Raw genomic sequence first — 15,314 nt, forward strand, 5'->3', positions numbered from 1 at the left:
TTACAGCAACGAGGGCCCCGGGTTTCGGCCAGTCAAAGCTGCTGCGGAGTGGAAGTTAAGTGAAGGTGCACGGGGAGACAACGTTTCTGGAAAAAGTAATTGTCACATGAAACTCCTTCAGCTGGAGAAGTGTCGCTGTGTATCCTGAAGAGGCTGAAGGACTGCTCTCAGAGGTTTGGTTACACTAAACCCGTGTCACTTCAGGTTGCATCTTAGGTTCACGATGCTTAAATCCAATCCTAAACAAGTGGATAAATGGCTGATGGGAAGTAGCACAGGTGCATCGTTTTCCTAGCCAGTAGTCATCATTTTGTAAAAAAAAACAAAAACAAAAAACAAAACCCAACCCTAAAATGTTGACAGCAAGCATTTTTGTTCGGAAGCAAGCAAGGATGGTCTGCTAAGGATGAACTTGTACAGATTTTGTGAAGCACACCACTACTTTGCTTGTCTTGACGGTGTAATGTAATACGGTTTTGCTTTATTTTTTTGATACTTGCAAAAATGTCATTGTACTGATAGGCTGAATCTTGTAAAATACCATCGGAAGAGAGCTCACGTTCTACAAGTTTGTGTTTCTTCTGCAGTCATTTCTAGTACACAGAATCATAAAGATTTATATTAAATATTTATGCTCTGGCTACTGGTTTTTTGATTTTTAGCTGTACCATCCTCCATTGAATACTCTGTTTTCGGTAAAGCGAGACATTTCTCGTGTCAGTTTTCAGCCGGAAGGAAAGGAATTGTTGTGTACGTGTTTTAAAAGCCAAGGATGCTGGAGGGCACATGAGAGAAAAAAATACAGAAGCAGTTTATGTACGAAGATTGTTACAGCAGGTTCTTTTAAGATGGCCTCGCTTTGAGTCTGCGTTTCAACATGTGATACGTATTCTATGGGATATCTTTTGTGAAATGAGCACAAGGCCTGCTCTCTCATTTTTATTTATTTCTCCTCCAAAGTAGAACCCTTTAGCCTTCTCCAAAAGGAGAACTCTGGTGTCCTGGAAGGCAGTAGCTCCTCTGACTCAGAGCTGTGCTCAGCAGCGTTTTTCCTTTGTGCCTTAACTTCCTCATCTATACAATGGGAATAATACTGTTTTAGTCCAAATGTTTAAATTACTTTACATGTTCTGTGTAAATACAGGATATTTTAATAATTAACGTGTTCCAAATCATGGCACGGTTCTTGGCAGTTTCGTGATTCTCCTCACAGCATCCTGAGCTCGTGAAGCTCTGTGTAGGCTGGTGAGGACATCACTTATGACACCCAACTTTACTAGGCTACGCCTTCTTCCAGTACAGTAATGTGCATCGTTACCATTTGATTTAGCTTATGTGCTGCCCAGTCCAGTCAGTGTGAAGGATGTTCAAGTAACAGTATTGTTGAACGAAAGGCTGAACTTCACATCTCACTCCCAAAGTCCTCAAGTGAAAACAGCTGAAGGCAGAGCACCCGTGGTCAGTGGGGTGTTTTCCTAGCCTTTGCCTTCTGCTCTGTTTGAATGGTGCATTCATATTTACAACAGGTAAAGGACGTTCAAAAGTGTGCTCCCTGCTTTTTCTTCCCTAAGGAAAAAAGGGAGCCACGGCAGCAAAGACGAGGGAATAAATCCAGACCCGATGCGAGGGTAACTCCTAGATTAATTCCCCGATACGTACTTCAACAGGATCTCCTCCTTAACGACAAATCTTAAAACTATTTTTCCTTTTTTCCCTATCCCTTTATCCTCCATTTTTGTGTCCGTTTCTTACATATTTTCCAAGAACAGACACCTGGAAAGGGGTTTCTGACGGGGACGACGCTTGTTCCCCGCGGCGGGCGGGCGCAAAGCGGGCACCGCTCACCCCTCCGGGCCGGCTTCTGCAGCCTGATGCCGGTTTTTTGTGGCGCTACGTTTATTTACGTTAAAGCTCCGCCGTCCGCAGAGGTGTGAGGAATCAGCCCGGCCCGCCTCAGTCTTTGCGCTTCTCAGGGAAGAAGGCTGTCAGGTTTGGGGCTGGCTCGCCACAGACCGGCGGGGTGTGCAAACCGCCAGCGCCCTCGGGCCGAGCCGCGCCACCGCCGTTCTGCGGGGCCACCCGGGCACAGGGAAGGCACCCACCTGCACCCCTGCCAGCGGGACCCAGCTTCGGGCCTTCCCCCGGCGCTGCGAGGGACGCGGCGCCGCCAGCCCCGCGCCCCGCCCGCCGTGGAGGCGCCGGGCCCCGCGGGGGGCGGAGCGCGGGCCGGGCCGGGCAGTCCGCCGCCGTCCCGGCGTGCCCCGCGCGCGGCGCTGGCTGGGGCCGCTCTGGCGCGGCCGCCTCACCGTGCCCGCTGCGAGCGCCGGCGGGGAAGATGGCGGCGGAGGCGGCGGATTCGTGGGGTGAGTGGCGGCCGCCGCGCCCCGCCGGCGCCCCCCGCCCGCCCGCGCTCACCCGCTCTCCTCTCCCCCACAGACGCCGACAGCTTCGAGGTGGTGGAACCGGTGGCGAAGCGGCTGGTGCCGGGAGTGGCCGGAGACCGCTGGGCCGGCGAGGATGAGGAGGACGACGTGAAGGTGCGGCCGGGCGGGCCCTGCCGGGCCCTCGCGGCGTGGCGTGGCCACGGGGCCGGCCCCGCCGGCCGGACGCGGCCCGGGGGCGGAGGGGAGCGGGCTGGGCCCGCCGCCATATGGTGCCGCGTGTGCGGGGGACGCGGGCCCGCGGCGGCGCGGCCCGGCCCGGGCGGCGGGCGAGGAAACCTCCCGCGGGTGGGGGTCGGGCCGGCGGGACCCGCGCGTCTGCGGTGCTGCGAGGGGCAGCGCGGGTGGCCGCGCCGGGGCCGGGGCCGGGGGGAGGCGGCGGGGCGGCCCGGGCGGGGGGCGGCGGCTCCGCCCGTGTGGAAGCGGCTCTGCCGGGCCTTGGCCGGTTGCGGGTGACGAGGCAGAACGCGGAGAGGAGAACGCGTCCCGCTCTGTCCCTGTGCCCCCTAATCCCCGCTCGGAGCCCGCGTTTGTGCCCGAGGCTCGCTCCCGCTGCGCGGGGCCTTCCGGGGCAGAAGCAGACACGGGGGCAGACAGGCGCCTTTCGAGCCTGGAGAGGCATCTCCTGTTCCCTGGGGATCCACCTGCTGCTCCCCAGCTGCTTGCCGGCCTTCGGGGGGCTTTCCCCTCCCGTTCTGTAGCCTTTCAGATTCGGGCTTTGGAGTGTGCTGCGCTGGGTGGGACGTTCGGGGTGGATTTAGTGAAAGCAGTACTGTATTCATCCCGCTGCTGACCGAGAACGTCTGTGCTGTAGCAGCACGTCCTTCCCAGCCCTGTGCCCTGCTTCGCGCAGCCCACGCCGCGCCGGCCCCGCCGCCGCAGCTGGAAGGTATGGCAGCCTTACTCTGCGGCTTCGGGTTTGGTAGTGCCCACATCGCTTACAATATCTTTGCTTCAGACACTGTTTGAAACGTATTTTTACTGAGTTTCGGAGCAAGATGTCCGCACGGAATCGGTGTTAAACTGCGGATGTTCGTTTCTGATGTTTACGAAGCAGGCCTCCTTTAAAAGCTGCTTGCCTCCTACTTGTTCCCAGCTGACCCCGAGCAAGCCAGGGGCTGGCTGGTGGCTGCCGCAGAAACCTCAGCGTGCTCCGCGTTCACACGCACCCTAAACAAAGTGGTGCCAGGGAGCATACAGGGAACACGCGTGATGAATGTCAGGAATGGAAACAGATCGACTGAAAAAAGCCTTTTTGTCTCGAACCAAGCTGCTGAGGCGCTGTAGCAGGCGGTCTGTGAGGTGGCTGCGCTCTGCGGTGTGGTCACAGCTACGGTGCGCTCTGAAGGGGAGCGTTGCTGCGTGCCGGCTGAGCGCTCCTTGTGTTTGTTATGTAGGCCGCCAACTGCCTTACCAGAGTCTCTGAAAAACGCCACCGCAGTTCTCCTTGGAGCTTAGGGTGGGATTATTTATAAATAGTATTTAAAAAGTAGTTCATCTTCTCCTAAAGAAAAGCTAACAATTTTTGTGAGTTACGGGCTGTCCGTTTTCCTTCGGCAACTGAATGACGCCCGCACCCTGTAGTTATCGTAGGTGTCACAGCAGGCAAAGTAAGTAAAGGCAGCTCTGCGTGCCATGTGGTTGGCGTGTCACTGTATGCAAATATGTAATTTATATGTGTGAGTGTGTGTGTGTACACGTGTGTGAGACTCCCTGTCTCTGTGGGGCTTGCTTTTCCTCCTTCCTTGGAGAGCGAGGAGCCTTTCTGCCACGGCAGAATGTGTCCAGGAGAACCGGACTCCAGTCAGTGTTCTCCTGAAGACGCCTCTGCTCTCTGTGGCCGTTTGAATAAAGGAACAAAGCTGTCCCACCTGTAATAAGAAGGCCACCAATTAACTCTTTCCGAGGGACGATACCTCTGGAGAGAAGGACCGTCCAGCAAAGCAAGCTGTTTGGTTTGCTTTGCTTCACCCTTCCTGGACAAGCACTAAAGACGAGAGAGCAGAGCTGGGAGGTGGCGGCTTCCGCTGGAGATGGTCTGCAGGCGTCCGCCTTGGGGAGTACTTGCCTGAGAAAAATGGCATGGGCTGAAACAGCAGCATGAAGTGTTTTCTGACCGCGAGTTTGTCTTTGGATTGGTATTCCACATTTTGGAATGTGGTTTTGATTTGACAATTCTGTAGTTTATTGTGGAAGATTTTTTAGTAATCAACTTAAAGTAACTGTTAAGTTGAGGAAACTGTGACTTCCCCAGGTTTAAAATTAGCATCTTCATCAGTACCAGAACTCCTCTCCAGCGCTACCCCGAGCACGCGTTTCCCAGAAGGCGGGCCTCCTGCCGAGGGGTTTTTGTCTCTTTCCTCTTGGGCAATTGTGTGCTCAGCAGAGCCCGGACGGGGCAGCGTGCGCGTTGTCATGCAGGCGGCGGCGTGGCGCGGGACAGGCCGTTCTCTGCAGGAGAGGGTCAGGTTTAGGTGGAATCTAAATGCTGGAGTACCTGTCACTTTCCAGTCGTGTCTTCTGGGCTCTGGGGAGAGTAAGGTGCGTTATCCTGTGTCTAAGGGACATGGTGCGGAGCGTACGACTGTCACAGAGCTGCTCCCGGCAAGGGCTCGTTTCCCTGAAAGGGAAGGTGTCTTCAGTAGCCTGATTTTAGATAAGTGTGCGTGAATGGGTGTTGTTGGAATACTTTGAAGTTTTAAGCTACTTTAGTGGTTATATTTTGGAATAAAGATGTTTCTTTGAATTACGTAGTATCAGTGCAAAGATACAGCACTGAAGCTTTTTCCTCCAAGGGAGTTCACTGGAGTTTATAAAGCACAGAAACAGGTGTGTATCTGGATGCTCCCCCCGCCCTAGTAAAACAGCATTTTTAAAAGGCCTACCCAGTATATTAATCATGTTCTATTGCTGTTTAAAAAAAAAAAAGCTTGGAGAAGAGCGAGAAAGTATTCTGCATAGCTGGGACACCTGTGTATCCCAGCACAGCAGGCTGAAGAGCGACTCCTCAGATGGCAGCGCCTCGCGGGCTGCCCTGCCAGGAGCATTCCTGCCATGGCACTGGGCTCATTCCAGCAGCGTCGCTCTGCCGGGGCGGCTGTGGGGGGCTCCCGGCAGGCGACGGTCCCTTCAGATGAAATCGAGATCTTAAATGGCACCTAACGGTTCCGGGGCAGGCTGGGCCAGGCGGTCACGCTGCCCTCTGAAGGGTCTGCTCCTGCGCTGCGCTTTGCCGGCTAGAACTGCCATCGTGCGCTGTCCCCACGCAGGCACGGCTAGCAGGGACGTGGTCGCGGAGGGGAAGGAGGGCATCTGTCACCGCGCAGAAGTCTTTGCCCACCTGCCCTCTGTGAAGTCTCCCGACCGTGCAGGAGTGTCCTTCAATCTTGTGCGTGCCTTCACGGCGTGGACAGGGCGCCCTTCCTCTGGGGTTCTGCACTGTAAAATACTTGATTTTAAAATCTGTGAAGGACAGGGCACAGGATAAGGCAGCAAGCTATATACAGCAGTAATGAAGAGAGCTATTTAAGAAGTGGGTGTAACCAACTCTTAATTAGATAGGAGCTAAAATGATGCTGCTCCAAATTCAAGTCAGCTTCTTGGAATGTGGAAGGGAAGCCGAGTCCCTTACAAGTGCTAATTAGCTTGAGTGAGCTGGTAGATGAACTCAGGGTGTCCTCCTTGCTTGGATCAGCACGTTGCAGGGAAATACCGAGTTCTTCTGCCACTTCTATTCTGCCATACCAGTGGCAACCCCTATACATCAACACACAGCTTGCCAACTGCCTGCGTTACTGTTGCGAGGTGGAGGTCGCAAAGTTCAGGGTTTGTGGTTTTCAGGCCTCCCCGTAGTGATGTACTGACAGTACGCGTGAGGTTTCCGTGTAAGCCAGGTCTTGTCAAATGTAATCTCTGAAGCTTGCAAGTTGAGTAGAAGCAGGTAACTAAAATGAGATTCCTGCAAGATCTGGCTTTAACTTCTGGTGTGTACATGCTGAGTACCACACGACGGAACTTTACATCGATTCTAGAGCATCGGTTTCCACGCGGAGGCCAGCCGCTAGCATTGCAGTGGCGTTAGGACAAGAATATACGTTCCCGTAACCCCTACCCAGGTAACGGCCAGAAAGAAACTGCAGAGTTACCGCTGGCACAGTCTGCACGTCAGTTCTGTAGGAAACGATGCTTCCTCGGTCTTAGTTTGAACCGTGTGGTGTTTTGACCCAGGGATCGTCCACCCGGGTACCAGGCAGCCGTGGCCACTGCGCGTTGAGCTGGCAGCAGGGCCGCCTTGGTGTTCGCCCCGGTGTCGCGGTTCCGCCTGCAGTGGCAGGAATGCTTCTCCCAGCTCAGGGCAGAGGCGCGCGGGGGTCGGTCAGCCATGCGGAGTGGGTGTCTTTGAGAGGATGGGTCTTCTGGTGGCGGTGACAGCGTATGCTGGGTTAAAATGGTTTCAGCTGGGCTGTCCGTTTCCAGCAGTGGCCGTTGTACATACATGCGTCCGATGACATCCCAGTGTCTTGTAACACGTAACACAAGCAATTTCAATAAACTCCCGTTTCACTGCGGGTGTTGATCTGTCTGTCTGCGATCGTGCTTTTGTAACTACCTTGGCGTGAGCTTTCTGGTTCTTTGAACAGAAGCTGCATTTTCATGGCAAGAGCTGGTCCCAGAACGTCTGGGTCAGCTCCCAAAGGCCGTGCCCTTGTGCAGCTGTCACGACTGCCTCGCTCCCGGATGTAAGGCTAATGGGTATGCGAGCGCTTAAAGAGCTCACATGTAAGCTGCTGCTCTTTGGGTTCGTTCTCTAATCGAGTAGAAAGTATCTGTAAAAGAATCTTAATTAAAACTTATTTTGTAGGATAACTGGGATGATGAGGAGGAAGAGGAGGAAGTAAAGGAGACAGAGGTAAAACAAGGTAAGACGTAAAAGGAACACATGGCTCCGTGTGCAGCGCCAGAACAGACGCTGGTTTTGTCTTGAGTGTGTCTGAAGAATCAAGCCCGCTTAGGAGGCTTGGGTTTGTTTTTGACACAACACGTCTTTTAACTCTGGCCGTGCTGGACTGCAGTCGTTGAACTCGGGAGCTTTCTCTTTGAGTGTTTCTGGAGTTGCTGAAAAAAAAAAACATCACTAGACCTCTTGAGTGCTCTCTTGTTCAATGTTTTACAGAACCAAAAGTTTCCGAAAAAAAGAAGATAGCAGAAAAAATAAAAGAAAAAGAAAAGCTACAGAAGAAGAAGCAAGAGGAGCTTAAAAAAAGGGTAATTCCTTATCTCTTCCGGGTCTCGTAAAATTTAGAGGGCAGGTTTGAATTTTTTTTTTTTTTTTGAGGTTGAACAAGACCTGTGAAGATCTTGACTGGTCTGATAAACTGAAGTCTTGTACTTAAGAACATCTGGGGGATGTTAGCTTTAGTTTCTCTGTAGTTTAACCAGGTTATTGACATAATGCTTATTGCTGTTTCTTTTGTGTGCAACTCATGATAAAACATGCAGTTGTGAAACTCAGAGCTAAGATGTTTCTTTCCACTTCTTGTAAAGGGAAGAATTTTTTAAACAATGAGGCGTTGTTAGACTGCATGAGGATGGTTCTCAGGTTGTACACGCTTGAAGGGTACAGACTTCAGGCAGCAGGGAGCTGTGGAAAAAACACAATTTCCTGTACCACCTCTGCTCAAGGGTAAGAAATGTAACGGTCTCCCTGTCTGTATTTTTAAATTCAGCTAGAGGCACCAGAGGAACATAAAGAACTTACACCAGAAGAACAGTTAGCAGACAAACTACGACTAAAGAAGTTACAAGAGGAGTCAGACCTTGAGTTAGCAAAAGAAACATTTGGTAAGTGTGCTGTGCCCCAGTGAAGCCGGTTGCGGTAACTGTAGCATCACAAGAGCGCTGCGGCATGTCAGTAAGGCTGCGTTAAGTCTGGATACGCTGCAGAAAGAACTGAGCAAAAGGGGGGGTTTCAATCAGACTGGAGGCTGAGGGCCAACGGCAAGAACCACAAAAGCTTTGGAAGAGATGGTGCTTTTTCTTCATGTGTCCTGGTAGGCGGCTGTAGGGAAAAGGTGGCTGATTCCATTTTCCAGCGTGTTGGTACTGAGGGTAAAGGATGAATGTGTAAGAAGGAAAAAAAGTGCTGTCTCTTCATGTTCTGAGGTGCTTTACAACATGGATTTACTGAGGTGTTGGACAAGTGTGGCACAGCATAACTCATGCCTGCTTTACTTCAGGCAGTCTGTGTAATCAGGTAGGTGTTGGGAAAGCCAGTGAAGTTACTGGAGCGAGCTTGTTTCCGGGCGCAGATGAAGTAGACTTGAGGCAGATCATTCTGGTTTTGTGTTTTGACAGAACTAGCAAAGATACTGAGTCATAGCAGCATTCTTCAAACATGAAAGTGTTTCCTTGATTGGCGTGAATTACACAGCTTATTACCAAGTGAAAAGTCTGCCCTGTGAGTCTTCTGAAAGTGCAGTTCCTTGGTGAGCGGGGAATGCATGAATACAAAGAACAAACTACGTTTTGCTCTCACGGGCTCAAGATGGGAATTCCTTATTTAGAGAGAAAGGGGCTTCACATAGCGCACATTGCTCCAGAGAACAGGAATAGGTGGGTCAAATCACTAAGCCTTGCAGCAAAATTTCTTTTTACAGGCTAGTAATTCTGGCTGCTTATTAGCTTTTGTGTGGCAGAAGCCAGTGGGAAGTCAGTAAGCAAACCTCAGCTTTGGCTTTGTAAAGCTTCAGTGGAGGTGACCAACCGAATGCCAGCGAGGTGACTTGTTTCCTCTGGTGTCATCGTTTAGAATCACAGCTCATGTTTTCTGTAATACCTCTCTCCGTGCAGGTGTAAATAACACTTGTGGAATAGATGCCATGAATCCCTCTTCAAAAGATGACTTCACGGAATTTGGCAAGCTACTAAAAGAGAAAATTACACAGTATGAAAAATCATTACATTACGCCAGTTTCTTGGAAGCGTTAGTTCGAGACGTATGTATTTCATGTAAGTTCAGTGAAAGGCATCCTAGAATACGCTGCTGCCACGGTTGTGATGGAGCTGAAGTTGAAAAGATGCTGTTACAGGAAGTGTTAAACTGAGGTTGGCCCACGTAGTTGATACCAACCAGGACTAACCTGGTTCACTTGCTGTATCCAATTCCATTCCCACGAACGTCATTGCAGAGTGTGTGCTCGTACAAGAGGTGCTTTCTTAATGTGCATTTCAAATGTGTGGATTTTCATATTGCATGTTTTTCTTGAAGCCATTTCTAAAGTAGTGATAATTCTCTGAGCCGGAGAACATGAGTAGCTCATTTGGAAGGAAACTATTTTAAAATTTACTTCCCGTCATTCTGGGACTGCAAAATGAATTGCTTTGGAATCCAACATGTAGCTGTACAGAGATAAAACTAACGTAAACTCGGTTTCCTCTGCTGCTCTGGTGGGCTGAAGTACTTGGTGGGTTCACTGCTTGAGGTCGTCCTTCGGGGAAGCGGTCACTGGGTCCTGTTCAGCGCCGTGTAGATACGGTGGTCGCTGGCTGACTGCAGCTGGTAGCTTACATGTCGGATGGATTCCAGATCTTGGGGAGTGAAGGACTCACAGCCTCTTGGACCATTTATTGCTAGTGACAATAATATGTTGTTAATCCACTGCTACTTTTGAGATGTTTGCTGGAACCGTATTGTACTGTTCAAGTGCCTCCTCATTAAGACTTTTGTGTTCACTAACTTTTAATTTGCAAGTTTTACCTTCTTCAGCATTCAGGCTGCCTACTAGGGACCATCCTAAGCAGTAGTTGAGATTACAAGGAGCAGAATTACCCGGTCTGTATTTTGTATTTAAATCAAGTAATTGCTCCTGCTTATTGCTAATGCTTATTTCTAGTTTTTAGAGAATGTTGATATTGGGTTATTTAACTGCCTTCTAAGAACAATATTGATGAGGAATCTTTCTTTTTGTTCCCCTGCTGTAGTGGAGATTGATGATTTGAAAAAGATCACAAATACTCTGACAGTACTATGCAGTGAAAAACAAAAACAAGAAAAGGTAAGAAAGACATCTGTGTGTTTCTGCAGCAACACCACCACCTGCTGAAGGGGCTGGTCTGGGAAACGGCACACCGCGTGGGTGTGCGAGTGCTCGTACCCCAGGCTGTGGCATTGCTCTAATCAAAGTAATGAGTAATTACTCTGGATTTTAAAGTAAAAATGCTTTTCCTATTAAGCAGAATAAAGCCAAAAAGAAGAAAAAAGGTGTGGTGCCTGGAGGTGGTTTAAAGGCTACTATGAAAGATGACCTGGCTGATTACGGAGGCTACGATGGAGAATACGTACAAGACTTTGAAGACTTCATGTGACATTTATCTCCCCTTCTGTTGTTTTTCTGTTGCCCATAATCCCTTAAACATGTAGCACAACTTTTCTTCCTTTAAATTCTGCCAAATGCTACAATCAAAATTGCAGTATCTCTGTGCTGGTGGTTTAACTCTTGGCGGGTCCGTGCGGAAGCACTGGGCTTCCTGTGCTGTGGGCGGAGGTTAGAATTCCGACATTTAACAGCTCTGTAAATTGCAGTTAAAAATCCCCAAATTGTGATAATGGTAACTGTTGCTGTTATAGTAACAGCCACGCAATTGGAAATGAATTTGAACAAGGCAAAGTATTATAACCAGCACAGTTCAGTGATACAGCCTTAACTGTAGCTCCTCGAGTGACTTGTCTGATGAACAAAAGCAGTTTGCAGCAAGGGCATGGTGTGCACTTAGTATTACAATTGCTTTGTCTTAAGTTAGAGCTTGAGGTTTTCAGTATATTGTGAAGGGGAACCGCTAACTTCAGCGTGGGGATCCTGCACCTGGAAACGCATCACCTGAAGTACCCACTGCTCCAGAGCTTGGCATCTCAACAGAACACGGGGTAGGTCGGGACAAGGAGAGAGCTGAGGATTTGAGGGGGAAAAAAAAAAAAAAAAAAAAAAGACTTGTGTCTTGAGTATGAAGTTTAGTTTCCATTCATCTGAGTTTCTTCTAATGCAGCTGTATGGGTTGGGTATTCTTTAACAGTTAATTGCCTGGGTTAAGCATAAAGAAACCAAGACTTCCTTTTGGTCTCTCATGGGTTGTGGCAGATCTTTCACGACTCAGCCGTTTTCTTTCATTTAAAAAAAAAAAACAAACTTGCTTAGCAAACTGCAACAGTTACTACAGTTGGGCAAATTGTTATGTTAACAATTATGACATCTGCAATGTTTTATAAAGCAACTAATTTAATAAAAATCACTATTGAGGACTTCACTACAGCTGGCTTTGGACCAGTTCTTTTGTATCTTACAGTGGTAGAGCTGCGAAACAGAGGTGTGCTGGGCGCGTTACCTGGTCTGGTCTTCGCTCTGGCTTTCAGCGTAGCGCCTGTTGGAGGGGTAAGGTTCCGTTCTTGGGAAGTGGCTGTTTCTTCTGACAGGACTCTTACAGATGCTGATGGGAATCAAAATACTTCTAGGAGTGCTGTAATCCAGCCATTTCCTTAGCAAACTTAACTTAATCTTTTCTGTTGCTGGAAGTGCCCGGCCCAGGGGCTCGCACTTACCTCGCAATACTTTGGGGTGGCCCGTATCAGTGCAAGCAGTTGCTTTATTCCAGCTGGCAGCTGCCATCGCCACAGGCAGTCCTGCATTCACAACCCGCAGTTTACTCAGGTGTTTGTTCCCAGCACGGACGGGATACGTGTGTGCTTCCACAAGGCAGGCGTTCTTCCAGAGCCTTCCCAGTGTTAGTGGTCCCAAACTTTTGAAGGATCAGGGATGGTAACTATCAGAAGGATAACTTGCAGTCCTCCTTTCGTGGCAGGAACTTTAAAGTTCAGGCTAAAGGCTTGCTAGCCATTATTTAACTTAGACTAATCACAGCCAGCTCAGGCTAATTTGGACTTACCAGACAGACTGGAACAGGAATTTTAAATACTGTGCTGCTCAGGCATAATCCTCCCACAGCAAATGTTCCCTTTACCAAAGGAGCCATGACGTGTACCTGTGTACAACTGCCAGTGCTGCCACCGCAGAGTCATGATAAATACTCTGCATGTAAATATCTGTCGTATGCAGTGGCTGCTAGCACGAAAACGTGCAGCAACCAAAAGGAGACTGTAATCCCAGTTAGCATCGCTTTGTTAATTAACTGCGTTGCTATGGCAATTGTGTTTTGCTAGGGTGATGTTTAGAGATCGTACAGTATCATTGCTTCATTTCAGTGAAAAGCTGTCTGTATGCTGTCGTCAGCTGTCAGCCCTCCCACTCCCTTTTCTGGACAGGAGGTAACTTTGGCTGAGCTGGAAGCTCTGCAGGCTGCATGTATTTTGGGGGGCATAGAGAATCCAAGTCTTAGCTCTCTCCCAGTTAAATCGCACTCAGTCTTCTAAACTTGCCAAAACATCGAAGCAGCAGAATGCTCCGGTTGGTGCCTCCTGACAGGGTGCCGCGTCCACCTGTCTGCCCAAGCGTGGAAAGGAGGTAGAATTTAATTACTGTTAAGAACATAGTTGTGCTTGATTACTTTTTACTCCAAGGCAGTAGTAAATTAAGATGCAGTTCAGAGTTGTACAAGACTATTTGCCTGTATCACTAAGCTAGAAAACAAAACCGGGCTAATGGGACTGGACTCAAGGAATGGATTATCCCAGTGTACGTCTAAAACTTTCAAAGGTGCTTACGACTCCTCCTGCTTACTCCGTTGTCCATGTACTGGACAGTCTGCACGTTCTGTTTCAGCCTTCTGTCGGTTTAGATGCACATCCTGTGGTGATCCATCACGCACAGCCCTGGATCTCTGCGGGTCATCCGTGCCAGCCTGTATGTGCTGGTCAGACAAGTATTTTGTAAACAGTAAGATTTATTATACAAAACACAATTTTAGGTTAACAGAGTCTTAAATATTTACAACCCCCACCAGTTTCCTGGAGTACCTTTCGCACAGCAGCGTATCACTGGAAGCAGGTAACTGATAAAACTGTCTGTTACAGGACAAACTGCACAACAAGCTGCGGCGCTGGGACGTGTCAGAGCGGGTCTCTGCTGCAGGGAGGGGGATCCTAGTGTGATAACATATCGCTGAGGCAACAGCCGGTCTGTGCGTCTTTCAGAAGCGTATTTACCACATCGTAGAACTTGTTATCGTAAGCCAGTCTGTAGTATGTGTAGATATCTTCACAGTAAGTGAGCAATTTCTTCAGATTTTTCAGCGCAACATCAGTGGGTGGGTGGTGGTTAACTCTGAAAATAATTGTACACACGTTTGGAACAGAAAGGCTTCGCAGACAACCATTATAAGACTATTTAGCTACCGAATTGTAAGAATACTTCCTAAAAAGAGGTGGTGCTCAACATGTGCATCAATTCTCTCTGGTTGGTTGTTTTGCTCCAATTCATTTTAAAAGATGTTTGATCTGACCAGCCCTAAGGCACCGTATTTGTCCAGCTCAATAAGTGGCAGATCCAGTGTCACCTCCACAATATGCTTAAGAAACTGAACACAGCTCTGCAGTCCCTACATGCTGCACCTTACCACATGACAGGTCTGAACAGTACCAGGACTGCATACTGCTAAACACGCAGTTGCTCCTCTAAACTTCCAGTTTGACCACAGAACTACTTACTTCTTAGCAATCTCCTCAAATATGCTGGGCTTCAGTGGCCTCTGTTGTTTAAATTCTTCTAGGTAAGTGAAGTCTCCCTTGATGATCACTTGTTGATACAGAACTTCAGCCCAGTCTGGAACAAACTCATAAGCCTCAGCCACAATAGCCGCCTGCAGGGAGAACCGATGCTGGAATTACTGAGCAGGAAGAGTTCCTTCTTGCACAGAAACATTCCCATACTTAAATACTGAAAATGTTCTAGGTCTTCTCTTTGGTCCACCTCTTGATGCTGTTCTTGAGAGCAGCTGTGTTACAGGCAAAGAAAAGGGTAACAAAATACTGCAAGTAATTGTCCTTAACCCCGAAAAAAGATGTCAGAGAGGGGGTTGGTTGTTCTCTTCAAAAAGCCCTTTTCTTATTTCCATTTTACAGAATGAGGGATGCCATTGCAGATGCAGTTTCAGGGCTCTTGAGTAGACTCACAGCAGCACGAGAGTCACTGGACAGCCAAGGTCCTGGCCGTGTGACGGCAGCAAGCCAGCACAGGCTGCTGAAAGCATCTGCCAGCCCAGGATCTGCAGCAGTACGCTGGGCTCATAGTCACAGAGCTGAGCAGCGTGCTCCAGGACCTGCTGTTCCAAACAATCCTTTTCAGAAAAAACAACAGCTGAGGAGGCCAGGCTTACCTGGTAGAATCTCGGCAAGGACACAATGGAGTCCATCAGGTTCTGCCTGCTCAGGTTGATCAGCATAGTGCTCTGCCCAGTGTTGAGGAAATGCAGCTGGAGGGTTATCAGCTTCGTTAGCCGGCGGCACCGCAAGGACTGGCGGACGCAGGAGTCCTAGTTAATAAATCAAAGACAAATGCCAGCCTCTGAAGCATGTTTGTTTCTAGAGGAAAGCAATAAATATTCCTGAGAGCAGCAATGAGGTCAGAGTTGTCTAATATTTCATCTTTTTACATCACTGCAGTTTTATCATTGCTCATATTCCATTACTTGTAAATGAAGCTTCGCTCACCACAAACGCTACTTTCATCATAATCACACCAATTTTTAAACACTATATTGTTCTAGTCTTGCTAGTTAAGCTCATGGTGCCTCCCCTAAAACTGGGGAACCTAACTGTAACCCTCGGTCTTAAAGCCTGAACAGGGAGCAGCGTACTGCTCCGGGATACAACGCAGCTCCTGAGACTGCTGACACAGCAAGAGATTCCTTTGCTCCCTTTCTACCGGG

General features: G+C 49.1%; 2 protein-coding genes across 8 annotated transcripts in view; one reads left to right on the top strand and one right to left on the bottom strand.

Moving 5' to 3' along the window:
* Positions 1 to 2,254: 2,254 nt before the first annotated feature.
* Positions 2,255 to 11,741, top strand: EIF3J (eukaryotic translation initiation factor 3 subunit J). 2 transcript variants are annotated; one of them, XM_086757000.1, is made up of 8 exons: positions 2,255 to 2,363; positions 2,437 to 2,537; positions 7,303 to 7,360; positions 7,615 to 7,706; positions 8,168 to 8,282; positions 9,291 to 9,449; positions 10,422 to 10,495; positions 10,674 to 11,741. In XM_086757000.1, the coding sequence occupies exons 1-8, from the start codon at positions 2,336 to 2,338 to the stop codon at positions 10,803 to 10,805; spliced, it is 759 nt and encodes a 252-aa protein (XP_086613126.1). In that variant the 5' UTR covers positions 2,255 to 2,335; the 3' UTR covers positions 10,806 to 11,741. The 2 variants fall into 2 exon arrangements, with proteins under 2 accessions (XP_086613126.1, XP_086613127.1); XM_086757001.1 differs by having other exon boundaries at positions 10,677 to 11,741.
* Positions 2,888 to 15,314, bottom strand: part of SPG11 (SPG11 vesicle trafficking associated, spatacsin) — a 43,677-nt gene continuing 31,250 nt past the window's right edge. The window contains exons 38-41 of one of the 6 annotated variants that reach the window (XR_015259864.1): positions 14,763 to 14,918; positions 14,095 to 14,246; positions 12,034 to 13,711; positions 2,888 to 5,061 (exon numbers count right to left, since the gene is read on the bottom strand). Coding sequence is in view for 1 of the 6 variants with exons in the window: in XM_086756995.1 (XP_086613121.1) it covers positions 13,531 to 13,711; positions 14,095 to 14,246; positions 14,763 to 14,918 (489 nt within the window). In the remaining 5 variants the exon portion in view is untranslated. Of the gene's footprint in view, positions 5,062 to 11,693; positions 13,712 to 14,094; positions 14,247 to 14,762; positions 14,919 to 15,314 lie in introns of those variants that run through there. The other 5 variants (XR_015259860.1, XR_015259862.1, XR_015259861.1 and 2 more) reach the window with 5 other exon arrangements.

This window comes from Chlamydotis macqueenii, chromosome 12 (assembly GCF_036417535.1).
Source record: "Chlamydotis macqueenii isolate bChlMac1 chromosome 12, bChlMac1.mat, whole genome shotgun sequence".
Classification (NCBI taxonomy): Eukaryota; Metazoa; Chordata; class Aves; order Otidiformes; family Otididae; genus Chlamydotis; species Chlamydotis macqueenii.